The sequence below is a fragment of the Malurus melanocephalus genome, unplaced genomic scaffold, assembly GCF_030028575.1.
Source record: "Malurus melanocephalus ecotype Western Australia unplaced genomic scaffold, MMel_1.1 scaffold_881, whole genome shotgun sequence".
Lineage (NCBI taxonomy): Eukaryota > Metazoa > Chordata > Aves > Passeriformes > Maluridae > Malurus > Malurus melanocephalus.
This window is the reverse complement of record NW_026624113.1, coordinates 113,417-131,574: the sequence shown is the minus strand read 5'-3', so window position 1 is coordinate 131,574 and position 18,158 is coordinate 113,417. Positions and strand designations below refer to the sequence as shown.

General features: G+C 49.9%; 2 protein-coding genes across 3 annotated transcripts in view; one reads left to right on the top strand and one right to left on the bottom strand.

Moving 5' to 3' along the window:
• FSIP2 (fibrous sheath interacting protein 2) overlaps positions 1-1,244 on the top strand; it is an 8,069-nt gene extending 6,825 nt beyond the window's left edge. For both annotated transcript variants that reach the window (XM_057385858.1, XM_057385857.1), the window contains exon 6: positions 13-1,244. In XM_057385858.1, coding sequence (XP_057241841.1) covers positions 13-1,122 — 1,110 coding nt within the window. In that variant the 3' untranslated portion in view covers positions 1,123-1,244. The remainder of the gene's footprint in view (positions 1-12) is intronic.
• Positions 1,245-5,152: 3,908 nt separating this feature from the next.
• Positions 5,153-18,158, bottom strand: part of LOC130585383 (rho GTPase-activating protein 39-like) — a 58,482-nt gene continuing 45,476 nt past the window's right edge. Inside the window, exons 5-10 of the mRNA XM_057385849.1 lie at positions 17,727-17,816; positions 11,116-11,189; positions 9,487-9,686; positions 8,380-8,471; positions 7,720-7,889; positions 5,153-7,342 (exon numbers count right to left, since the gene is read on the bottom strand). Of these exons, the coding sequence (XP_057241832.1) occupies positions 7,148-7,342; positions 7,720-7,889; positions 8,380-8,471; positions 9,487-9,686; positions 11,116-11,189; positions 17,727-17,816 (821 nt within the window). The 3' untranslated portion in view covers positions 5,153-7,147. The remainder of the gene's footprint in view (positions 7,343-7,719; positions 7,890-8,379; positions 8,472-9,486; positions 9,687-11,115; positions 11,190-17,726; positions 17,817-18,158) is intronic.

Genomic DNA, 18,158 nt, shown 5'->3' with positions numbered 1-18,158 from the left:
ATCACCTTTCAGGCTGGGCTTCTGTCACCCCTGGCCAAATTAAAGGATGGCCCCAAACTGCAGGGAACCGCTCACGCTTCCTGCCAGGGGAAGTGGTGGCTGCAGTCTAAAAAAACCAAGAGCAGAAAATCAAGGGGATTCAGAAAAAGGGGATTAGCTTTGGATGAGAGCTATACTTACTCCGGAGCTGAGCTGGACCAGGAGGATGCCGAGCTGGACCAGGAGGATGCCGAGCTGCCCAGGAGGGTCAGCACACCTGCTGACGCCCAGAAGTCAGATAGCATTGCCAATAGCCTGTCAGATGTTGCGTTGGAGCAACCAACTGCAGCAGAAGCCAAGAAGCTTGAMGAGCTGGCTGAGATTGTGGTGCACAGAGTGTTGGAGAGGCTGAAGATTCCTGGGAATCAGAAAGTCAGCTTTTTACAGAGGACTGCCCAGGGAATCAGAAGAAGACTTYTAGGCAGCTGCATGAAAGTAGAATATTCGGACACTTCTCTAGATCACCGTCAGAAAATGGAAGTAATGGCGAAAGAGCTTGTAGCCACAGTGTTGGAGATCTTGGGGGAGCGTCTGGCATCCAGCACATCCAAAGCTTCTGAGMCAGGGAGGGCAGCCAAGCAGAAACAGCAATCAATTGATGGAAGAGCCACCCAAGCAGACAAATCCAAGGACATAAAAACAGCCACTRTGGACAGAGCACTTTCACAGGCTTCCCTTGACAAACTCACCGGAGAACTTGTTGAGAGTGTTCACCGCACCTTGGAAACCCTTGTAACTTCTCAGTTTGAACAAGACACTAGCTCTGAGTACACTGAAATCCTAAAGCCTCCTGGGGAAAATTTCTCCAACAGACAAGTGCAGCCATCCCGGACACTTCCAAGGCAGAGCACGAAAGCAGGACAAGGATTTCCCAGGGCATCTGTGAGCCGAGAGTCAACAGCCTTCGCCAATACTTTGGATATAAGGACCATGGCAAATCATATYGCTGACTCAGTATTAGAACGGATCAGTCAAGCTGGGCCTGCACCAGTGCCCAAAGAGAATTTTCAAAGGCCACCCACGTCCCGAGGCGGAAAGGAAAGCTTTGCTACTGAGGATACTTTCCCTTCCATGGACCCATAGTTTTCCCAACAGCCCATCCCTCCAGTCCAGGCCAGAGTGCCCAAAGCTCATCTGAGGCAAGCAAGGTTTGTGACTAGAGAGCTGAATAGCCCCTATACAATAAACACAGACCACATCCTTGTGCTGGCAACAAAGAGTTTATTTCCAAGGCCTCGTTTGTGCTTTCTTCAAGCCAGACCATACTGTCTCTGGATATTTTCCCTTCTGTAACCTGTCCTATCTTCCCTTCTTCAGCCTCTGTCATGCTGAGACCAGATTTTATAGGGAATTTGAGATAGGGAAGCAAGGAGTAGCCAGCATTTTTGTCTTGTTTAGCAAGCTTTGCTGTTGGGCGAGTGGAAGGATGGGTTGGGACCTTCTGTGCTTTCTGTGGGAAGGAGTTCAGGTCTCACCTTTAAAGCTTTATTTATGCTCAGCATGAGCAGAGCTGTGTAATCCACAGGACTCACTGTCAGGGAGCAACAGAAACTGTGACAGGACAGGTGAGCAGGAACTGAGCTGGCAGGGCACTGCCCTACCCAGCACAGGACAGGCCAGTGGTAAATGGGAGCAAAGAAGGGACAGTGACAGTGACCAGATGAGCACCAAAAAATCCCACAGTGATGAGGCAGGTCAGGGGAGGAAGTCAGTGTATGGGCTGGGACCAGGATCCACATCATCACAGAAATGGCTGACCCAGCTCMGGCAGAGACCCAAGGGCATGGGTCTGTGATGAGGCAATGTTTCTGAGAGATGGAGGAAGTTCCCAGTGAGATGTCCTTCAGCTCCTTCCCCTCAAGGGCCTGGCTGTAGTGGTGCTGTTGGGGAGCTGGCCCTGAGCTCAGCAGCTCCAGCACTGCCCGTGGTGGCTGGCAGCCCCACATGCCAGCAGTGACAATTGCACTCGTGGCAGGGCAATGCCTGCAAGGAGCAGGCCCAGTGAACCATCAGCACCCTCAGCTGTGCCCTTGGCCAGAGCTGGCACAGCCCCATGCAGGGACTGGCTGGGAGGGACACACAAACAAGCAGGCCCTTCTACATCACTGCACCCAGACAGCCCTGCTGATTTAGCTGGGAGAAGGGAGAAGGCGGTAGATTCTTCACCTTCTCATCCCTTCTGGGGCTGTCCACCTACAGACAAGGCTCTACAGGTCTTTCTGTGGTTCCTGGGGTTACAAAGTCTGGCTGACATGCCCAGAGTGGGGAGGGAGCACCCACCAGGGCACATCCTAGCCTAGTATTTGGGAACTCTTTGTAGTTTCAGTGCCCTYGTCTTCCCCAGCAGGCACCAAGGCCAGGTCATTTCAGGGAAACTGAACATCRCAGCTGCAGCAATCCAGCAGTTCACTGAAAAGGGATGGCCCCCCTCCCTCCTCCATTCCATACCCTCTACATCCCTCACCACCCACCCGTCTCCTGCCTTGCACRTGATCTGAGCAAAAGATCAGAGTGGCACTGAGGGGATGGAGGAAATGTGTCTGCAAGCAGAGATGAGCTGACATAACCCACTAGTTCTCTTTTGAGAGAAGCTACAGCTATTGAGAGCAGCCTTGAGCATCTGAACACCTTCAAAGCTTTGAGCCTCGATCCCTGCCAGCACCCAGCCCTGACAGCTGAGGTCACACAGTCTTCCAGTCCTCAGACACAAGCTCCCTTTATGATACCAGCAAACATTAAGCACTTCAGACAAAATGGATAGTTTACATGGTGAGACAGAGGAAGGTCCAGGCGGAGGCTGGGGTGGGAGATGGAGGTTCAAATCACTGTGGCTTGGACAGAGTCCTCAGCTCGTGTCCCCTGCTTTGGAAGGAGCAGTACAGCTGATGAGCGACTCCATGTGTCCCAAAAGCTTTCCTGCATGGCCACCTGTAAGTGCTCAACTCTGGCAGGGTCCCTRTGTGGTCCACCTCACTTAGAACAACCATGCTCTTTCCTATTCCCTCATCATAGGRTGACAAATGTCTGAGCTGGTTTCACCAGCCCACAGTACCCACACCCAGTTCTCTCCACCATTTGCCATGAATGGTGTAGGACAACAGGAGCTCTAAAAGCAGCAACCTCAGCAGCTACATCAGCTTTTCCCATCTTACTGTTGGTGGGTGTCCTGCAGACAGTCCAGGGGTGTTCCAGAGCCAGAGCCCTGCTTTGCACAGCCCCAGCTCGGCACTGTCTCCACGAGCCAGTTCTGCTGAATCTTTCTGCACCCACATCAAACCAGTGCTGTGTGCACATCAAACCAGGGTCAGGACAGGAGTGCTGCAGGGCTCCCAATGCAGGCCTGCCCGTTCCTCTGGTCTCTGCCTTCCCRCAGGGCTGATTCAGCAAAGCTCCATGTAAGGATTAGACTAAAAATCTGCAKGAGAATTATGCTAAAAACTGGCATCCCACTACCCATGAGTTTTGAGGAGGTGGCAGAATCTCTGGTCTTCTCTGGTTTGAGAGAGAAATGGAGTATCTCTGGTGGGTAAGGGCAGAGAGACCCTTCACATTTGCAAGGGGAGGAGAGACAGCARAAAACTTCTCTACCAGGAGGGGTGGCCTTGGGGTTGCCCTGTCCTGTAAAACATCAGGCAACTGCCAAATCTATGCCCTTCCTCTATCTCAAGCTGAACCTACAGACAGGTCCAAAACCCACCTGTGATCCCCAACATCTGCCCAAGCTCTTCAGGAGCCGAGGTGCCACATGGGCAGCACATCTGAGGGCACAGTGTCTATTAGCTGCCACCAGCAGCTGTTGGAATTGTTTTTATCACTTCCATTCGCAGACACAGCAAAAAGCTCTTGCAAGGCTCTTTGAAAAGGAGACTCAAACCAGTCAGAAATCCAACASCAACAGCAAGAGCATGGCCAGAGTGCTGGCCACATTGGGACACACYACACTCTCACAACMRGCAGCAAGTCATGGACAAGCCACTYGTGCCTCTTCACAAGGAGCCAGAAACACGAGCTGTGTCCAAGCAGCCCTCTGGCACAGGGCCCAAGTGCACTGTTCATGGAAGCCCAGAACAAASCACAAGCTTGTTCCAAGCCCAGCTGCTGCTCTGGCTATCACTTTTTTACRTGATGCAGGTACCAGGCCGTGGTGACTACAGGAATAAGCCTAAGTCTTAGAGCTTGAGCTGAAGCATTTGATTTGTGGGCTTTTCTGATTTGGCCAAAATCAGCGCATTTCACAGCAAAACTTTGGGGAACACTCAGAAATTGGGCTGCAGACATCCCCCTAGGAAAGGGCTATATGAGATTACAATGTTCCTGGTCTTCCTTCTGATCTCACTTGTCATACAGGCTACCAACAGCCMTTCTGCCAGCCAGACTGGTGGGAAGACCCAGTGATTTGGCCAGCTGGTATGACACAGCAGCCCTCCTTGCCTTTGAAGTGGACCAGCTTTTCCCAGTCTGACAGGACAGTGATCACCCCCAGAGCACCAGCAGCATGAGCCAGAGCCTGGGCAGAAACTGATTCCTGTGTGGCTGAGTGGCACAGCCAGCAAATGCCCTGCAGCCCCACCACACTGTGCAAACAGCACCAGTTTGGAGCACCAACAGATTGCTCCCAGCASTTCCTTGGACTACCAGTGGAGAAATAATAAGAGATTGCTCCAGTCTGAACATGAAAATGTCCCCATTAGATCAGTTTAACAGCACAATTGACCACATCTTGTCACACAGGGGACCATGCACAGGATGCCTATGTGGCCACCTCCTGCAGCCCACCTGCAGCACTCCCAGMTGCTAGAGGAGGGACACAAGCAGAACATCCATCTCTTACCCTCCAGCTATCCATAAACTTCTGTCATATCTTTATGAGACTGAAAGGCTCCAGAAGATGTATGTAAAGCAGTATCGTCTTATATGTTTCAACTCATTCTCTTCCAAGATTCATTCAGTGTCCCTCAGTAGCTGCCTTAGAATGAAGAACAACAGAATCAGCCCARAGTACGGCTTCCAAGTGCTTACTTCATGCTGATTCCCAAATCTTATCATGGGCATTGACATTCAGGCTGAAATGTGCAAGCAGAYGTAAGTGTGCTTCAGAAATTCACAAAAAAGACAATTCACAAAAGAGACAACCATGKAAATTGTATTTATTACTATTAGAATGGAGGAAAGGCTACATTACTGATTGGTATTTACAAATCTGTTGACAAAGACAGTAATATCCCAGTGTCYTTTTTTCAGGGTGTTTCACAGCCCTGGCCAGAAGCACTCACTTGTCTTAGCAGCAAATGCCTATGCTTTGATTGACTGCCACAGCTAAGTGCAAGGAGTAACATGGATCACCTCTGCAGGGGCTGCAGGTGAAGCCTGACACAGGCACAGACACCTGCAGCCCCAAGAGGAAGGCAGGTGTCACATGGCTGCTCCAGATCTTGGAGGGGAACAGGACACCCCGAGCCTGTTCAGCGATTCAAATCTCAGGACAGCATGGCAGAGCTGGTAACCTCTGCCTCTCTCTACATTTCTGGGGCAGTAGCTCCACATCTGAAGAACAAGTTGTTCAGCACTGTARAATGCCAGAGCAAGCCAAGTGGCAYTGAAGTGTGGGATGGGTGTGTAYGTGAAACAGATGCTGGCACATTTGAGGGGAAATGTTTGACAGAGCTAATCCTGACATGGGAGCAAGACTTCCTGGCCCACAGAAGCATCTGGTACAAGGAATCTTTATTCAGCTGGGCACAGACAATTCCTGCTCTGGAGTTCATCCAAACCTATCTGAACACAGGCTCTGGGAACCCTCTCACACAGCCCCAAGCAAGTCAGCAGGCTTGGGACACTCTGCACATAACACCTCGTGCTCACACTGGTACTGATTCAGGCATCAGCTCTAAACCTCATTCTTGGCAGGGCTCAGCATCCATACAGTCTGGAGAGGAAGATCCCAGATCCCCACTGAAAAGAGAGTGGGATGCAGAAACACAATTGCAACCTTGGATGCTACTGGCAGACTCAGCACTGCRTCAGTAATCCCAAAACACACCTCTTTGCAGCACACCTGCCTCCAGCAAGGGAAACACCTCAAAGGAAGAGCATAGGTACCACAGCTGACTACACACAGTACCAGCATTTCTCAATGCATTGCTGCTGCTCTGCCTGGAAGGGCACATTTGAGCATAGGAGCACTTCTGACTGTTGGGAGCTTTCTCAGGTTTTTTTAGACCTGCGCTGAACCAGAATGGTGGGCCAAACTGRTATTCAGTTCCTGGTAGAGAGGTCTGGGAAGGATGTGATCCCAGGAAGGGGGTGCTGGAGCTGTGAAAGCTGCTCTGAGCATGGGCTCAGGCACTCCTAAGCAAAGCTGGTGTCAGCTCAYGCTGTCCATAGCAAAAAGGAGCTGCAAGGCCACTGGCGTCACCCCTCCAGAGGATATGGCCCTCATTAAGAAGATGCTGAAGTGGTTGTTTACCTGTTTGTTGTCAGGTGTGTGGCCTTCCTGTTGTGCCTAGCACCAAGGTGTGGGGGTGTGCTCAGCACAGGGCTGGTCCYACATGCTGCTGCACAGCTCTCCACCTTCACAGCCCTCTACCAACAGCATTATGGGGGATGTCAGAATAACCCTCACACCTCCAGCCAACAGTGCAGAGGTGAACCAGACTGTCCCCATAGCAGTAGGATTATCCCCAATGAGGCAGCWTCTCCCTAGGACCAGCTAATGCCACAGCACAGGAGTGATGTTCTCCTACCTGAAGCCAACKCTGCCTCCAGAAGGGAAATGGAGAATCTCATTGCCTCATGTAGCAGTTCCTCACACATGTCACAGCCCTGAGCAACCAATGGTGTAACTCTCAGGAAGAGGGCTGCCCCTCTCTGACACATACTAGAAGACTAGGAGCTGCTGAAGCTGACCTGGCAAGCCCGAGGATTTCCTGGTGCTGACAGAACCAAGCCTTCCAGAAATGTCCAGTCCTTGGGGTCATATGCTGGGAGATGCTCAAGGGCTAACCCAGGGTGTGGACAGCAAGGACAATGGAAGAAACCTACATGGAGGGGAGAAGACTTAAGGTATCTAGCAATCCAGAGCAACATTTTGCACCCTGGGGGCAGTGGCTCAAACCAGCCCTTCAACGAAGCTCGTGTCTAAGTGCACTATCAGCATGCGGAGAAAAGACATTTCTTTGCGCGTGTTCTCAAAGATAACGCGAGGGTCGTCGGACTGGCAGCGCAGGCAGTTGGGGGCCATCACCATGGCCAGGTTATTCACATCCATCTTTGTTCTACCCACGTTTGATGGCTGAGCAAAGATCTGCAAATAGCAAAAACACATCAGATGGAGCAGTGGAAAAGGGCAAAGGAGTCCAAACATGCAGCCCAAGAAAAGGTGTGAGGAGCAGAGATAAAGCCTGCCTTAAGGACAGTGCCCCAAGAGCCACACATCCCCAGGGAAGAGCACTTCTCTTCACAGAGAAGCAGTCTTGGTAAACAGGAAATTGGACCCAGACTCTGCAAGGATCAGGAACAGGGTTTATTGCTCCCATAAGGGACAAGGCCAGCAGATTCCACCCCCCCCCCCCATCAATCCCACCTTAAATACACATAAATGGTCCTAAAACCCTGCTGATGTCCCATTAACTGTGCTTCACATGCTTCTGGCCCCAGTGCAGGGCTGTGGGGGCTCCCTACCTGCAGGAAGTGTATGAGATAACACAGCACCAGTCTGTTGAGCTCTGGCAAAAGCTGCACCACAGCCACGGCAGCATCGGGGTTCTCATAGTTGCTGATACACTCTTTGTAGAACTGCTGGGGGATCACAGGCTCCTCCAGCTCCCGATACCAGAGCTTGAGGAGAGAGGCTGAGCAGAAAGCAGATGCATGAGAACAGTTSCGGTCACTTCCCCACCCCCTTCACAGGTAACTTGGCAGTGAGACAGACGGCAGAAAAGGGATKCTGTGCTTGAGCTGCTTCACCTTAATTCAGCTCTGAAATGCTCCAGCAGCCAAACTGGCCAGGTAGTGGGAAACACTGGCTGCTACCTACCTGCTCCTCCAGGAAGCAGCTCTGGGGCTGCCTAAAGAAGAGGACAATGAGACCTGAAGGACTCCCACCACTCTGCCCACCYTGCACAGCCTTATTGCATCAGAGTGAGAGGTTCCTCCTCACTCACAGTGTTTTTTGTATGGGCAATGTTTGGAGAGGCAGTGAAAAGACACAGAATAAAATCCCAGTCAGTGCAGACAGCATCTGTACATTTCCAAGTAGCAGCACACCACTGAACTGCACCTGGCCCCTCCACACTGCACCATGGCTGAGTCTGCAGCAACACACCTGCCACATTCCTGTACCTGGGATGTTGGGGTCACTGAGACTGCTTGGGATTCTCCATTGATCCACCTGCAATTTCAATGCATTGACTTCATCTATGTCACCAGGTATCCTGCAAACAGAGACACAAAAAAGGGCCTTTTGAGAGTGAGCTTGTGTGTGAGASTGAGAATGTGCTTGGTGGGGCAGCTGGCCAGCAAAGCATGGCTCCAAAGCTGCTGCTGGGGCCTCAGGGGGACGGGAGCAGGGAGAAGGGAGCAGGGAGAAGACCTCAGCACCAGTGGCAACTCCTCAGAGAGAAGAGGGTGCCTATTTTTATACACAGTCTTAAAGTGGGGTTCCCACTAGCTGAGGTATCAACTATCGCTGTCCTCAGGAGTGATTATTTTCTATAACCAGGCTTCTCTGAAGCCTGTTCAGACCAAAGATGAGTGGCATCTCTGGCTAAATATATATATATGTAAATATACATATATATACACATATATGTAAAAAATATACATATATATATACACATATATGTAAAAAATATACATATATATACACATATATGTAAAAAATATACCCTTATAAGGCAAAGTTGAGCCTTTTAATGGCTACCTTAAATCAAGTTTAGCTACTGAAAAACTAATACAAATCTTAGATGCAAAACAAAACTCCCCACACAAAAAAAAACAGCAAAGAGAAAGCAAACCCAAAGCAGAATCCCCTGTGTTCATTCACCACACAGATTCTGTGCCTCTCAACACCTCCTGTCTTGTGCAACACCAACGCTGATGTGCTGCACTAGATGAGGTGCTCTGCCAGGACCCCCGAGTTCCTCTCTCCCCTACACTGACCAGCCACCACTGCCAAATCTGATGAAAGCTCACTGCCCTGCCTGGGGATGAACTGTCTAYGTGGTTAAGTCACGCCTACACCAGCCCCCTCTGTGCTAACACATGTAAACAGACTAATGCTACTTCAAGAGGTGATTCCTGAACCTGGGGAAAGTCAGGTTCTGTCCAGTCCACAGCAAAGTGCTTCTCTCAGGGAAGAGGAAGCATGTGGAGATAAATCTTGACTCCGTGGCTTTGAGGACTGACATGTGGGTGGCTCAGAAGTAGCACAGCACCCCAAAAACTCACCTGAAAATGCCCTCTGTCTGTTCCCCTCCCARGGCCAGCACCTGCTGCGATAGCTGTGTCTGCACCCAGGGCAGCTTGTTCCCYGGGTACATGTCCTGCTGCCGCAGCATGATCTCCTCCAGGGAGCTGCCGAAGAGCGATGGCGTGACRATGGCATTCCTGGCATGTGCTATCTCTTCCACTGTTGGTTTGCGGAGGCCCTGAGGACACAGAAAAGCTCAGTGAACACATGACACAGCCAGCCCACAGAGAAAGAGTGACCTGGGGGTGGGGACRGTGAGTGACCAGGACAGAGAGGGCTGACTGTGCACATGGTCACCTCACCAGACTCCTGGTGGCACAGTTCTTGTTCTGCCACCTAAAATCAGGGGTGGCTCTACTCATCAGGCCCAAGAGGAGCAGAGCAGGCCACTTTGGAGAGTTTGGGCTGGTTTTGCAGAGATTCTGTTGCTGTGTTTTGCTCAGTGAGGGCACTGGTCCAGCTGTAGCTCCACCAGAAGTGAGGATGGAGCAGAGACCAGCCCAGCCCGGGCCACAGTGAGGTCAGCAGAGGGTACCTGTATCCCAGCCCTGCACCAGGAGAGTGCTCAGCCAGGGGACAGGTGAAAAACAGCCCTTTGGAGATGGGAATTCCAGCTATTTCCAACTCCAGGGAAAGCTTTGCTCTCAGAGGTGCTAAATCTCTGAAAAGTGGGCATTAGTACCTGTTGCTTCTGACAAACACCAACACCTGAAAGGGGCTTTGAATATCCCGAGGCAGCAGTTTGGAGAAGCACAGAGCTGTCACAGTGCAACAGGCTGCCCAGCATGGTGGCTTTCAGCACTGATCCTGTGGCCAAGTGGGGAATGTGACTGGGGGAAGCTCCACCGAGAAGGGGTAGTGCCCAGGGCTGCAGTTGTGTGCCATGTGTTAGTCCTGCCCCTGCTGGRATGMCAGAAGCCTTCACCCCTCTCAAGGTATTTCAGCTATTTGTTTGCTGTACATGAAGTTCGGATGGCAGGGAGGCCCCAGAAGAATTTGCAAAAAAACCCTGATGACCAGATCTGGCTTGGGCACCTAGAACTGACAGGCTGAGGCCACCTACCCGTTTTCATTTCACTCAGAAGCATGCAGAGRGAAGGGAGGAATATTTTCAGATAACACAGAGCAGATTCCCCTCTGCACCAGCCATCTCTGCTGTGTGGCTGTTTGAACTGGGAATGAACAACTCTGCAGYAATCCAGCTGCCAGATCCAGCCCATACAAGCTCTCAGTGGCAAATGGTGACTTGCCTCACCTGAGGAAATGAAGTGATAGGCATCCCCTGCATAGACAGGTCCTTTTACACTAGAGACAGGTAAATGTTGGGTTTGTCTCTGTTCCTCGGGTCAGAAAGCACCCAGCCATGCAGCTGCCAGCACAGCAGGCACTACTGTCTGCCAGGAGGATGGCGGGACACAGGCAGCTGCCCTCTCTGACACATTCATGAGGAGCTGTACTCTGAGCAAGCCTCTCCCACTCACTCTATCACCGTTTTCCATCACTGAATGAGTGCTGACCTCCAGAGCCCCCAGACCACTGCTCAGGGGCCCAGGAAGCAGAGTGCCCCCCAGGCAGCCCCAGGCCCTGCAGCCAGGACAGCTGCTCACCTTTTTGCCTCCAGTGACAGCTACTTTCTGGAGTTTCCTGTAGCAGTACTTGGCAAAGGTGCTAATGGGCAGACCTGGTGGGAAAGAGGAAATGAGCAGTCAGTCCACAGCACCATGCACCCCACAGTGGAGCCCTTTGGAGAGCTCCAGCACAGCAGCTCATAGCAGCACAAACAGCCCCCTCCCTGCACGGCCCTTGCAGCAGGGCAGGACTGACAAAACTCACACCAAGCACCCTGAAGCCTCCCAGTCCCATGGCAGGCAGTGTCRGTGCCAACCAGTGCTTGGGCTTGGAAATATTCATCTCCTGAGTGAAGGCTCACAGCTCTGCACCTCCTAGCTTTGCTCCTGCAGGTCTCCAGCTCTCCTCCTTCACCTGGAGTGCACCTGCCCCACCCTGACTCCATTCTGCATGGCACCAATTCTGCATGGCACCCATTCTGCATGGCACCCATTCTGCATGGCACCCATTCTGCATGGCACCCATTCTGCATTCACAGCCTGGGTACACACCTGGTGGGCATGGCCAGGGTCAGGCACCTCATGGACAGAGGGCCAGGTAATTACACCCTGCCAGACCACAACCACAGAGCACACAGTCAGCCTTCTGTCAGGGAAGGTTTCAGAGTGAATTAGACCAATTGTTTATAGTTCAAGAACTTCAGTTCCTTTGCTTGTAAGAGAGGAGCAGCACAGAAAAGTATGTGGGGACAGAGAGGCACCAGCACTAACAATGACCTCAGGTCACAAGGAGAGGCGATGAGATCTCATCTTCCCAAAGACCTCCTCMTATTCCCGCCTGCAACCTTTTCCAACCCCAGCTTGTACTGTGCAGCTCAGGCATGCTCTACAAGACAAGGGAAATGGGACACACCAAAGCTTGGGAACCTCAAAAGCTGCTGTCCTCCACAAGAGCAGCTGCTCTGCTTGTGCTTGGTTCAGTGAACTCTGAAGGCAAGTACAGCCACAATTCACAGAGCTAATCCCCCCGTGACACCAAGAGAAATGTTTGCAATGACAGAGCACTGATTGCTGGGAGAGTTTTTCCAAAATCATTGGCCTTTTGTTCTTGTTYAAGTAAAACCCAGACTGCTGGCTGAAAGCAGTGAATAGATCTGCCCTATTTGATTCCCTGCCAGGCCCAAAGCTTGCAGCACAGTTCAAATACTTGTGCCTTTGAAAGTCTACATTCTGGTCAGATACTGTGTTTGACATCTGACTTTTAAACACCTCTTATAGCTTAGGTACACTGGCTAGGAGCTTGGAAGTCTTCAAATCCTCTCAGTGCAGGGGGAGGACAAACTCTTCCTAAGCAGAACAGTTCCCAGGGGTGGAAGATATGTAGCAGACAAGCTACAGTCCTTGGCTCCTCTTCATGAAACAAGCACCCCCTGACTCCATCAATCTGCCTCACGGAGCAGAGCCTCTCCACACCACTGGAGCCACACCAGAGGAGGTACAACACCATTTCCATCTCCCACAGGCAATGGGAAGGAAAGCCAGTTTTAGGAATTTCTCTCTTGGGAATCTAAAGCAAAATATTCACTGTAAGCAAAAATCCTGCTAATCCTAGCCATGACATAATGGTAAATGTCTAAGGATTAAAGGGAACAAACCCAATGAGCTGCCCTGCGATGCTTCACCATCCCAAGTTACAGCTTCTGCTGTCCAATGTGAGACACACCCCGAAGAAAGGCATCACCCTTCTCAGAGGGGAAGGGAAAGAGGCTGGACTGTGTCTCTGCATTCCAGCAATTATGCAGGAGGCAGCACATTCAAACTAATAATAGGAAATGTTTTTTCACACTGTAATTAGACCGTGACACCCATAATCACCCCAGAAGCTTAACAATGTTTGCAAAGGAACTGGTGTCTTGCAGAGCCTGCATGGCTGATGCATAAGCAGCAGTCAGACACATTTCCTTGGAGCCTGTTTTGTATTTACYCAGGAAGCTCCCTGGCTCTGGGAAAAGCCTAAAACCTACATGCAGCACTTTCCACAGCAAGGCCTCCTGCTCCTGTGATAACCATGCTGCAGCCTCTGATCCAAAGGGGCCTCTTGGGGTCATACATGAAGGAGACCAAGTCTGAAGCAACTGAAAAATGAACTTGCTACATGCACAAGAGGCTGGAGGAGTTACTGCTCACAGACCTGAATGGCCAAAAAAGTAGTAGGAGCCCTGAGGAACAGGGTGAGCAGCACTCGCCCTGGTGGGCACTGACCAGTGGCTCCCACCACACAGCCTCCCTGCTCCAGAGTGGAAGGAATCTGCCCTGACACAAAGCACTCCTGGCTCTGGGGCACGTTCAAAGTGGGATGGAGAGAGACACGGAGAAGCAGGGAGGCACACGCTGAGCTGCAGGAAGRAATGTGAGGGAGAAGAGCAGAATTTAGCTTTAGCCTAAGCTTTTCCAAACCAGCAACCTGTCCCAACCATCTGCCACTTTTAGAAGGCTCAGCTAGAGACTGACTCCTAGCACTGAGCTCATCATGCACGCTCAGGTCTCCCTACGTGTGGGCCAGATATCCCCTCCACAGCTCCCTCCTCTTGGAGTAGGGCCCAGCAGCTTTGTCTGCACCACCTGGAAAGGGCTGAGCCTGAAGGCAATTCCGTTTCTGTGAGCACATCATGAGTCTGAGAAATCCAAGATGATTGGTTATTCCGTGTGGTATCACAGGAGCCTCAKGAGCTCAGGAACAGGTGACTACCAGCAGACCACACAGTGAAAAATACTTTTCAAAGGAAAATATTTCTCCATATCCCAGTCTAGAATGTGAACAGCATCTAAAAGARTCCCTCCTTTTAGAAAAAGTCAAAATCCAGACAGGACACATGCAGGAACATACCTTCTGAACAGACTAAAATGCTTTCCTGAAAAARAATCTTTAAAATGCAGCAGTGTGGATTCAGGACCTGGCCATGAGATGTGTATTTTAGCACTAGAGAAGTTGTTGTCTGGATATTTCTCTGATCTACCACAGCTTCTTGGACTTCAGCCTGGTACAGCCAGAGCAGTCTGTCAGACCAGGATCCCATCTCTCTGCACTCTGTAGAACAGGGATTGATGCTCCTGAGTAGCTCAGCTGGGCTTGGGCACCAGCAGTGCTGCTTTCCTGACTCAGATCCATCCAGGCATCCCCATTTTACAGCACTGCTTAACTTGTCTTTCTCACACCACCAGTKCTTCCTTCTGCATCCTAACAATGCTCCTTGATCATGATTCTCTATATGGGAAATACTGTGTTCATCAGCAAGATAAGCCAGCAATCTGCACCTGTCACCAAGATAAGAAACAGGATGTCTGAAGAATTAGCATCCTGCTTAAAAGAGCTCCCAGCTAACAGCAGTGGGCAATACACTAAGGCAGTGCTGCACGTGGACCATTAACCATCAACAGACAGACTTCCCTTCTTGTGTTTGCCCCATTTCTTCCTAAACCTCTTTATGCTCAGGACCTGCACACCACCCTGCTTTGCCAACCCTTCAGGATTTTATTCTATGCTTCAGGACAGAGTATTCCTGAGCCTGCTGCCCAATACCAAAACCAGGCCAGCTTTTAGTTCTGCTGCTATGGTACAATGTGAGAAATTTTCCTCTTGCTTTCCCCAGGTAGCCTTAAGTTTCTTTCATCCTGTTGACCTTCTCCCCTCTTCCCTCCTYGAGGTCCAGCTCACATGCCACCTTTCCTGCCTCACTCATCAGTCTTGGAGAGACCCTGGGCAGGACAGAGAGTGGGTACAGCACAACTTAAACCAACTCCAGCTGCTTTGCTCTCTGTCCCTTTCATTCAAGCTCCCAATCCTTGTTTTGGTTTCTGATCACTTCCCAGCAACATGTATGTGTTTCTGGAAATTCATATATGAGCTGGAAAATGCCCTTCCCTCCTCAAAACAGCTCAATCAGGACCTYCACCTGCACTTGCAGTCAGGGATCTTTCCTCCATGTAAAAAACTTGGCTTTTGGTGRCACAATATTCTCTGCTGCTTGACTGCTCTGTTCCTCACCCTTGTCAGATCCCTTTGCACCTTTCATTTTCAAAGTCCTGAATAATTTTGTATCAACACTGAGCTGAGAGCTCATGATTTGTCTCTTTGTATAAACCCAAAGACTAGCTTACATTCCTGCAGGATCAGCAGGCAATCCTTCTGAAAACACAGCATTTATTTCTACCTGTTATTCTTCTGCCTTTCAACAGGTTATTGATGAATGAGAAGAACTCGCACCACATTCATATTTCATTTACTCACAGGGAATTAAGCTAGAAGATGAAGACTGCAGAAGTTATGTGTGGGAGCTCTCAGAATTCTTTCTTTGGGTGTATGTCAGATGGTCAATGGTTACTMACCGATGAGTTTCTGGACAGGATGGAGTATGTGCATATATGTGGAGAATCACTGCTTCAACTCAACTTTTCACAGAAAGACTTAGATAGCTGCCTAYTTATCTTCTATTCAGTTCTGACTGAGGTCAGTACATTTGATTTCCTTATAGATTTCTCTGCTAAATTGCTGCTACATCATCCATAAGCATCTTAATATTTCAGAGCCACTTAGGAACTTCTCACAAAGCCTTGCAGCTTCAGGGAGCTGCATCCYACCCACCCCTCATACAACTGGCAAGCAGGGCTGGTCAAACAGAAGTAGRTGTTCCAGGGGAAAACCTGACCTTTCTAGCCAGCAGCAGATAGAATCTGGCATGTTCTGTAAGATTTCCCCTTACTTCAGGTGTAGTTCTGAGGTCAGGCTCTAGAAGAAGTCCTCAGAGTTATCAGTCATTGTGAAAATGCTGTTCTGAGTGAGCTGTCAGCCCTGCTGCCTCCTCTGCTGAACCCCAACTGAACAGCTCATAGCCTGATCCCTGCCAGAGCAGCCCCTGGCCAGAGGGCAGACAGGCTCCAGCACAGGACAAGAGGAAACAGCCTCAAGCTGTGCCAGGGGACATTTAGATTGGACATAAGAGAACATTTAGATTGGATATAAGAGAAAGTTTATTCATTGCAAGGGTAATTAGGCATTGGAACACAGGCTGCCCAGGGCAGTGGTGGAACTGCCACCCCTAGAAGTATTAAAAAATCATATGTATGTGGCACCTGGGGACATGGTTTAGTGGTGCTCTTGGCAATGCTGTGGGAACAGTTGGTTACCTTAGCGGATTTTTTTTTCAACCTGAATGATTCTGCAATTCTATGGAAGGGAACAGAATGTGTGACCTGTCACCAGAGCCCCCCTTGAGGYCACACAGGCACAGCTGACTTTCTGGAAACTTTATAAAGTTATCCTGGCACACTGTTTTCATAATATTTCATGTATATATAACTATGTATCAGAGGCTACACAGAATATCCGGAATTGGAAGAGACCTACAAGGATTCCAATTGCTGATATTTGGTTTTGTTTTTTTAATTTTAAATTTAATGTTTSTTTTTAGGTAAAAACTACCTGTTTTCCAAAGCACATCTCCAGCACATGCTATATAGACATATAATTACACAGAACAGCCTGCTCAGCCCACAGGCAGCATGYCCTGCACAGAGCAATCTCCATGGAGTTGTCCCATAAAGATGTCTAAGTCCCTCTGAGCACAAGCAAAATGAATTTTCAAAGGCTCAGAATGGCATGAATTCTCCTGGGTCTGAACAGGAGAGAAAAAAACACATATCCRTTCCAGAAATGTAATCCATCTGTGCAATTTCAGGTCTCTGCTCTGAATCCTGCCAGAGACAGATAAACAATGAACACTGTTCATGCAGGAGCTTCAACCCAGGGTTGTCCTGAGCCCCTGCCCTGATTTGCARCTGCCTTGTGACACAGGGGACACAGCAATGACACAGACAAGCCACCACAGGGAGCAGCTTGTGTCAGGGAGGGCTCAGGAATGCAGGAAGCTGGACTCCAACTCTCACAGAMTAAAAACACTTGAAACCACTTTATATCAGCTGCTGCCTGAGAGGAATTCACAGGGTTAACTCAAGTTTCCTGAAAGCAAAATAAAAAATTAAATGGATTTTGTCTAGCAAGACTTTGGCCAGATAAAGGGTTATCCTACAGCCAGGAGTTAAACTGAGTCCAGAGCAATGCATGAGCTCCTTTTCATTGTGTACAGATGCCAGTGCAAGCCCTGGGCTGCAGAGCTTGGAAAGCGTGGGCAAGGGAAGCCAGTTCTGGAGAGAAAAAGGCAGAGTCCTTCACCAGGTACCAGCACCCTCCCTGAAGGGCCTCAGCTTAGGCAGTGATTCACAAAATCCATGAATACAACTGAGACAGGTTCTCTTCAATGCACTGCCTCATACGGCTTTTAACACCGGAATAAGCCCTAGGAAACTCCATGGCATGCACAGATCAGTTGAATTACAGCCCCAGGTCTGCATCCAAATTAAAATCCCCCACAAAACTCACACAACTGTGACTGAAAGGCCCCTGCCCAGCTGCCACTCACATTGCTGATCCATGCTCTGGCCTAACCTTGCACACCAGTCACGCACCAGATAAATTTTCCCAAATCCAAGTCTCTGCTCTTAAAGAAGTTGTCTGATTTTCAGCAGAACTCAGCATTGCTGCCTGTCTAAAGTCAGTGCAGACCTCTCTCTTGGGTCCCTGTGCCTCCCCTTACCTTCATCCTCTGTGTTTTGTTTCCTCTTTTTCCTGGATTTTGAGATCTTCTTGTTTTTCAGATCCACAAGCTCCTTGATGCGCTGGGCAACTGAAAATTCAGAAGAGGGYGGATTAATAATGTGGTGTACTAAAATACCAGAAATGCCCTTAGATGTAGCAGCCAGCCTGATTCCAGCATAAGGAGCTCTGCCTGGGAATATGTCCTGCACCACAGCCAGCTCCCAATGAACCTGGAGCCACCCTGGAGACCTGGGTGGGCTTCAAACACAGCCTGAAGTCCCCAGAGATGAAGTAGAAAATAGGTGCTCTGGTTTCTGGCCTGAGATTGGACAAGACACAGTAAGTGTGGCCGAAATAGTGACAAATCAGCCGGTAAATACCAGTTAATACTCTCCAGGCTGGCACTTGGCTTTTTTCTGTTGTTTTTTTT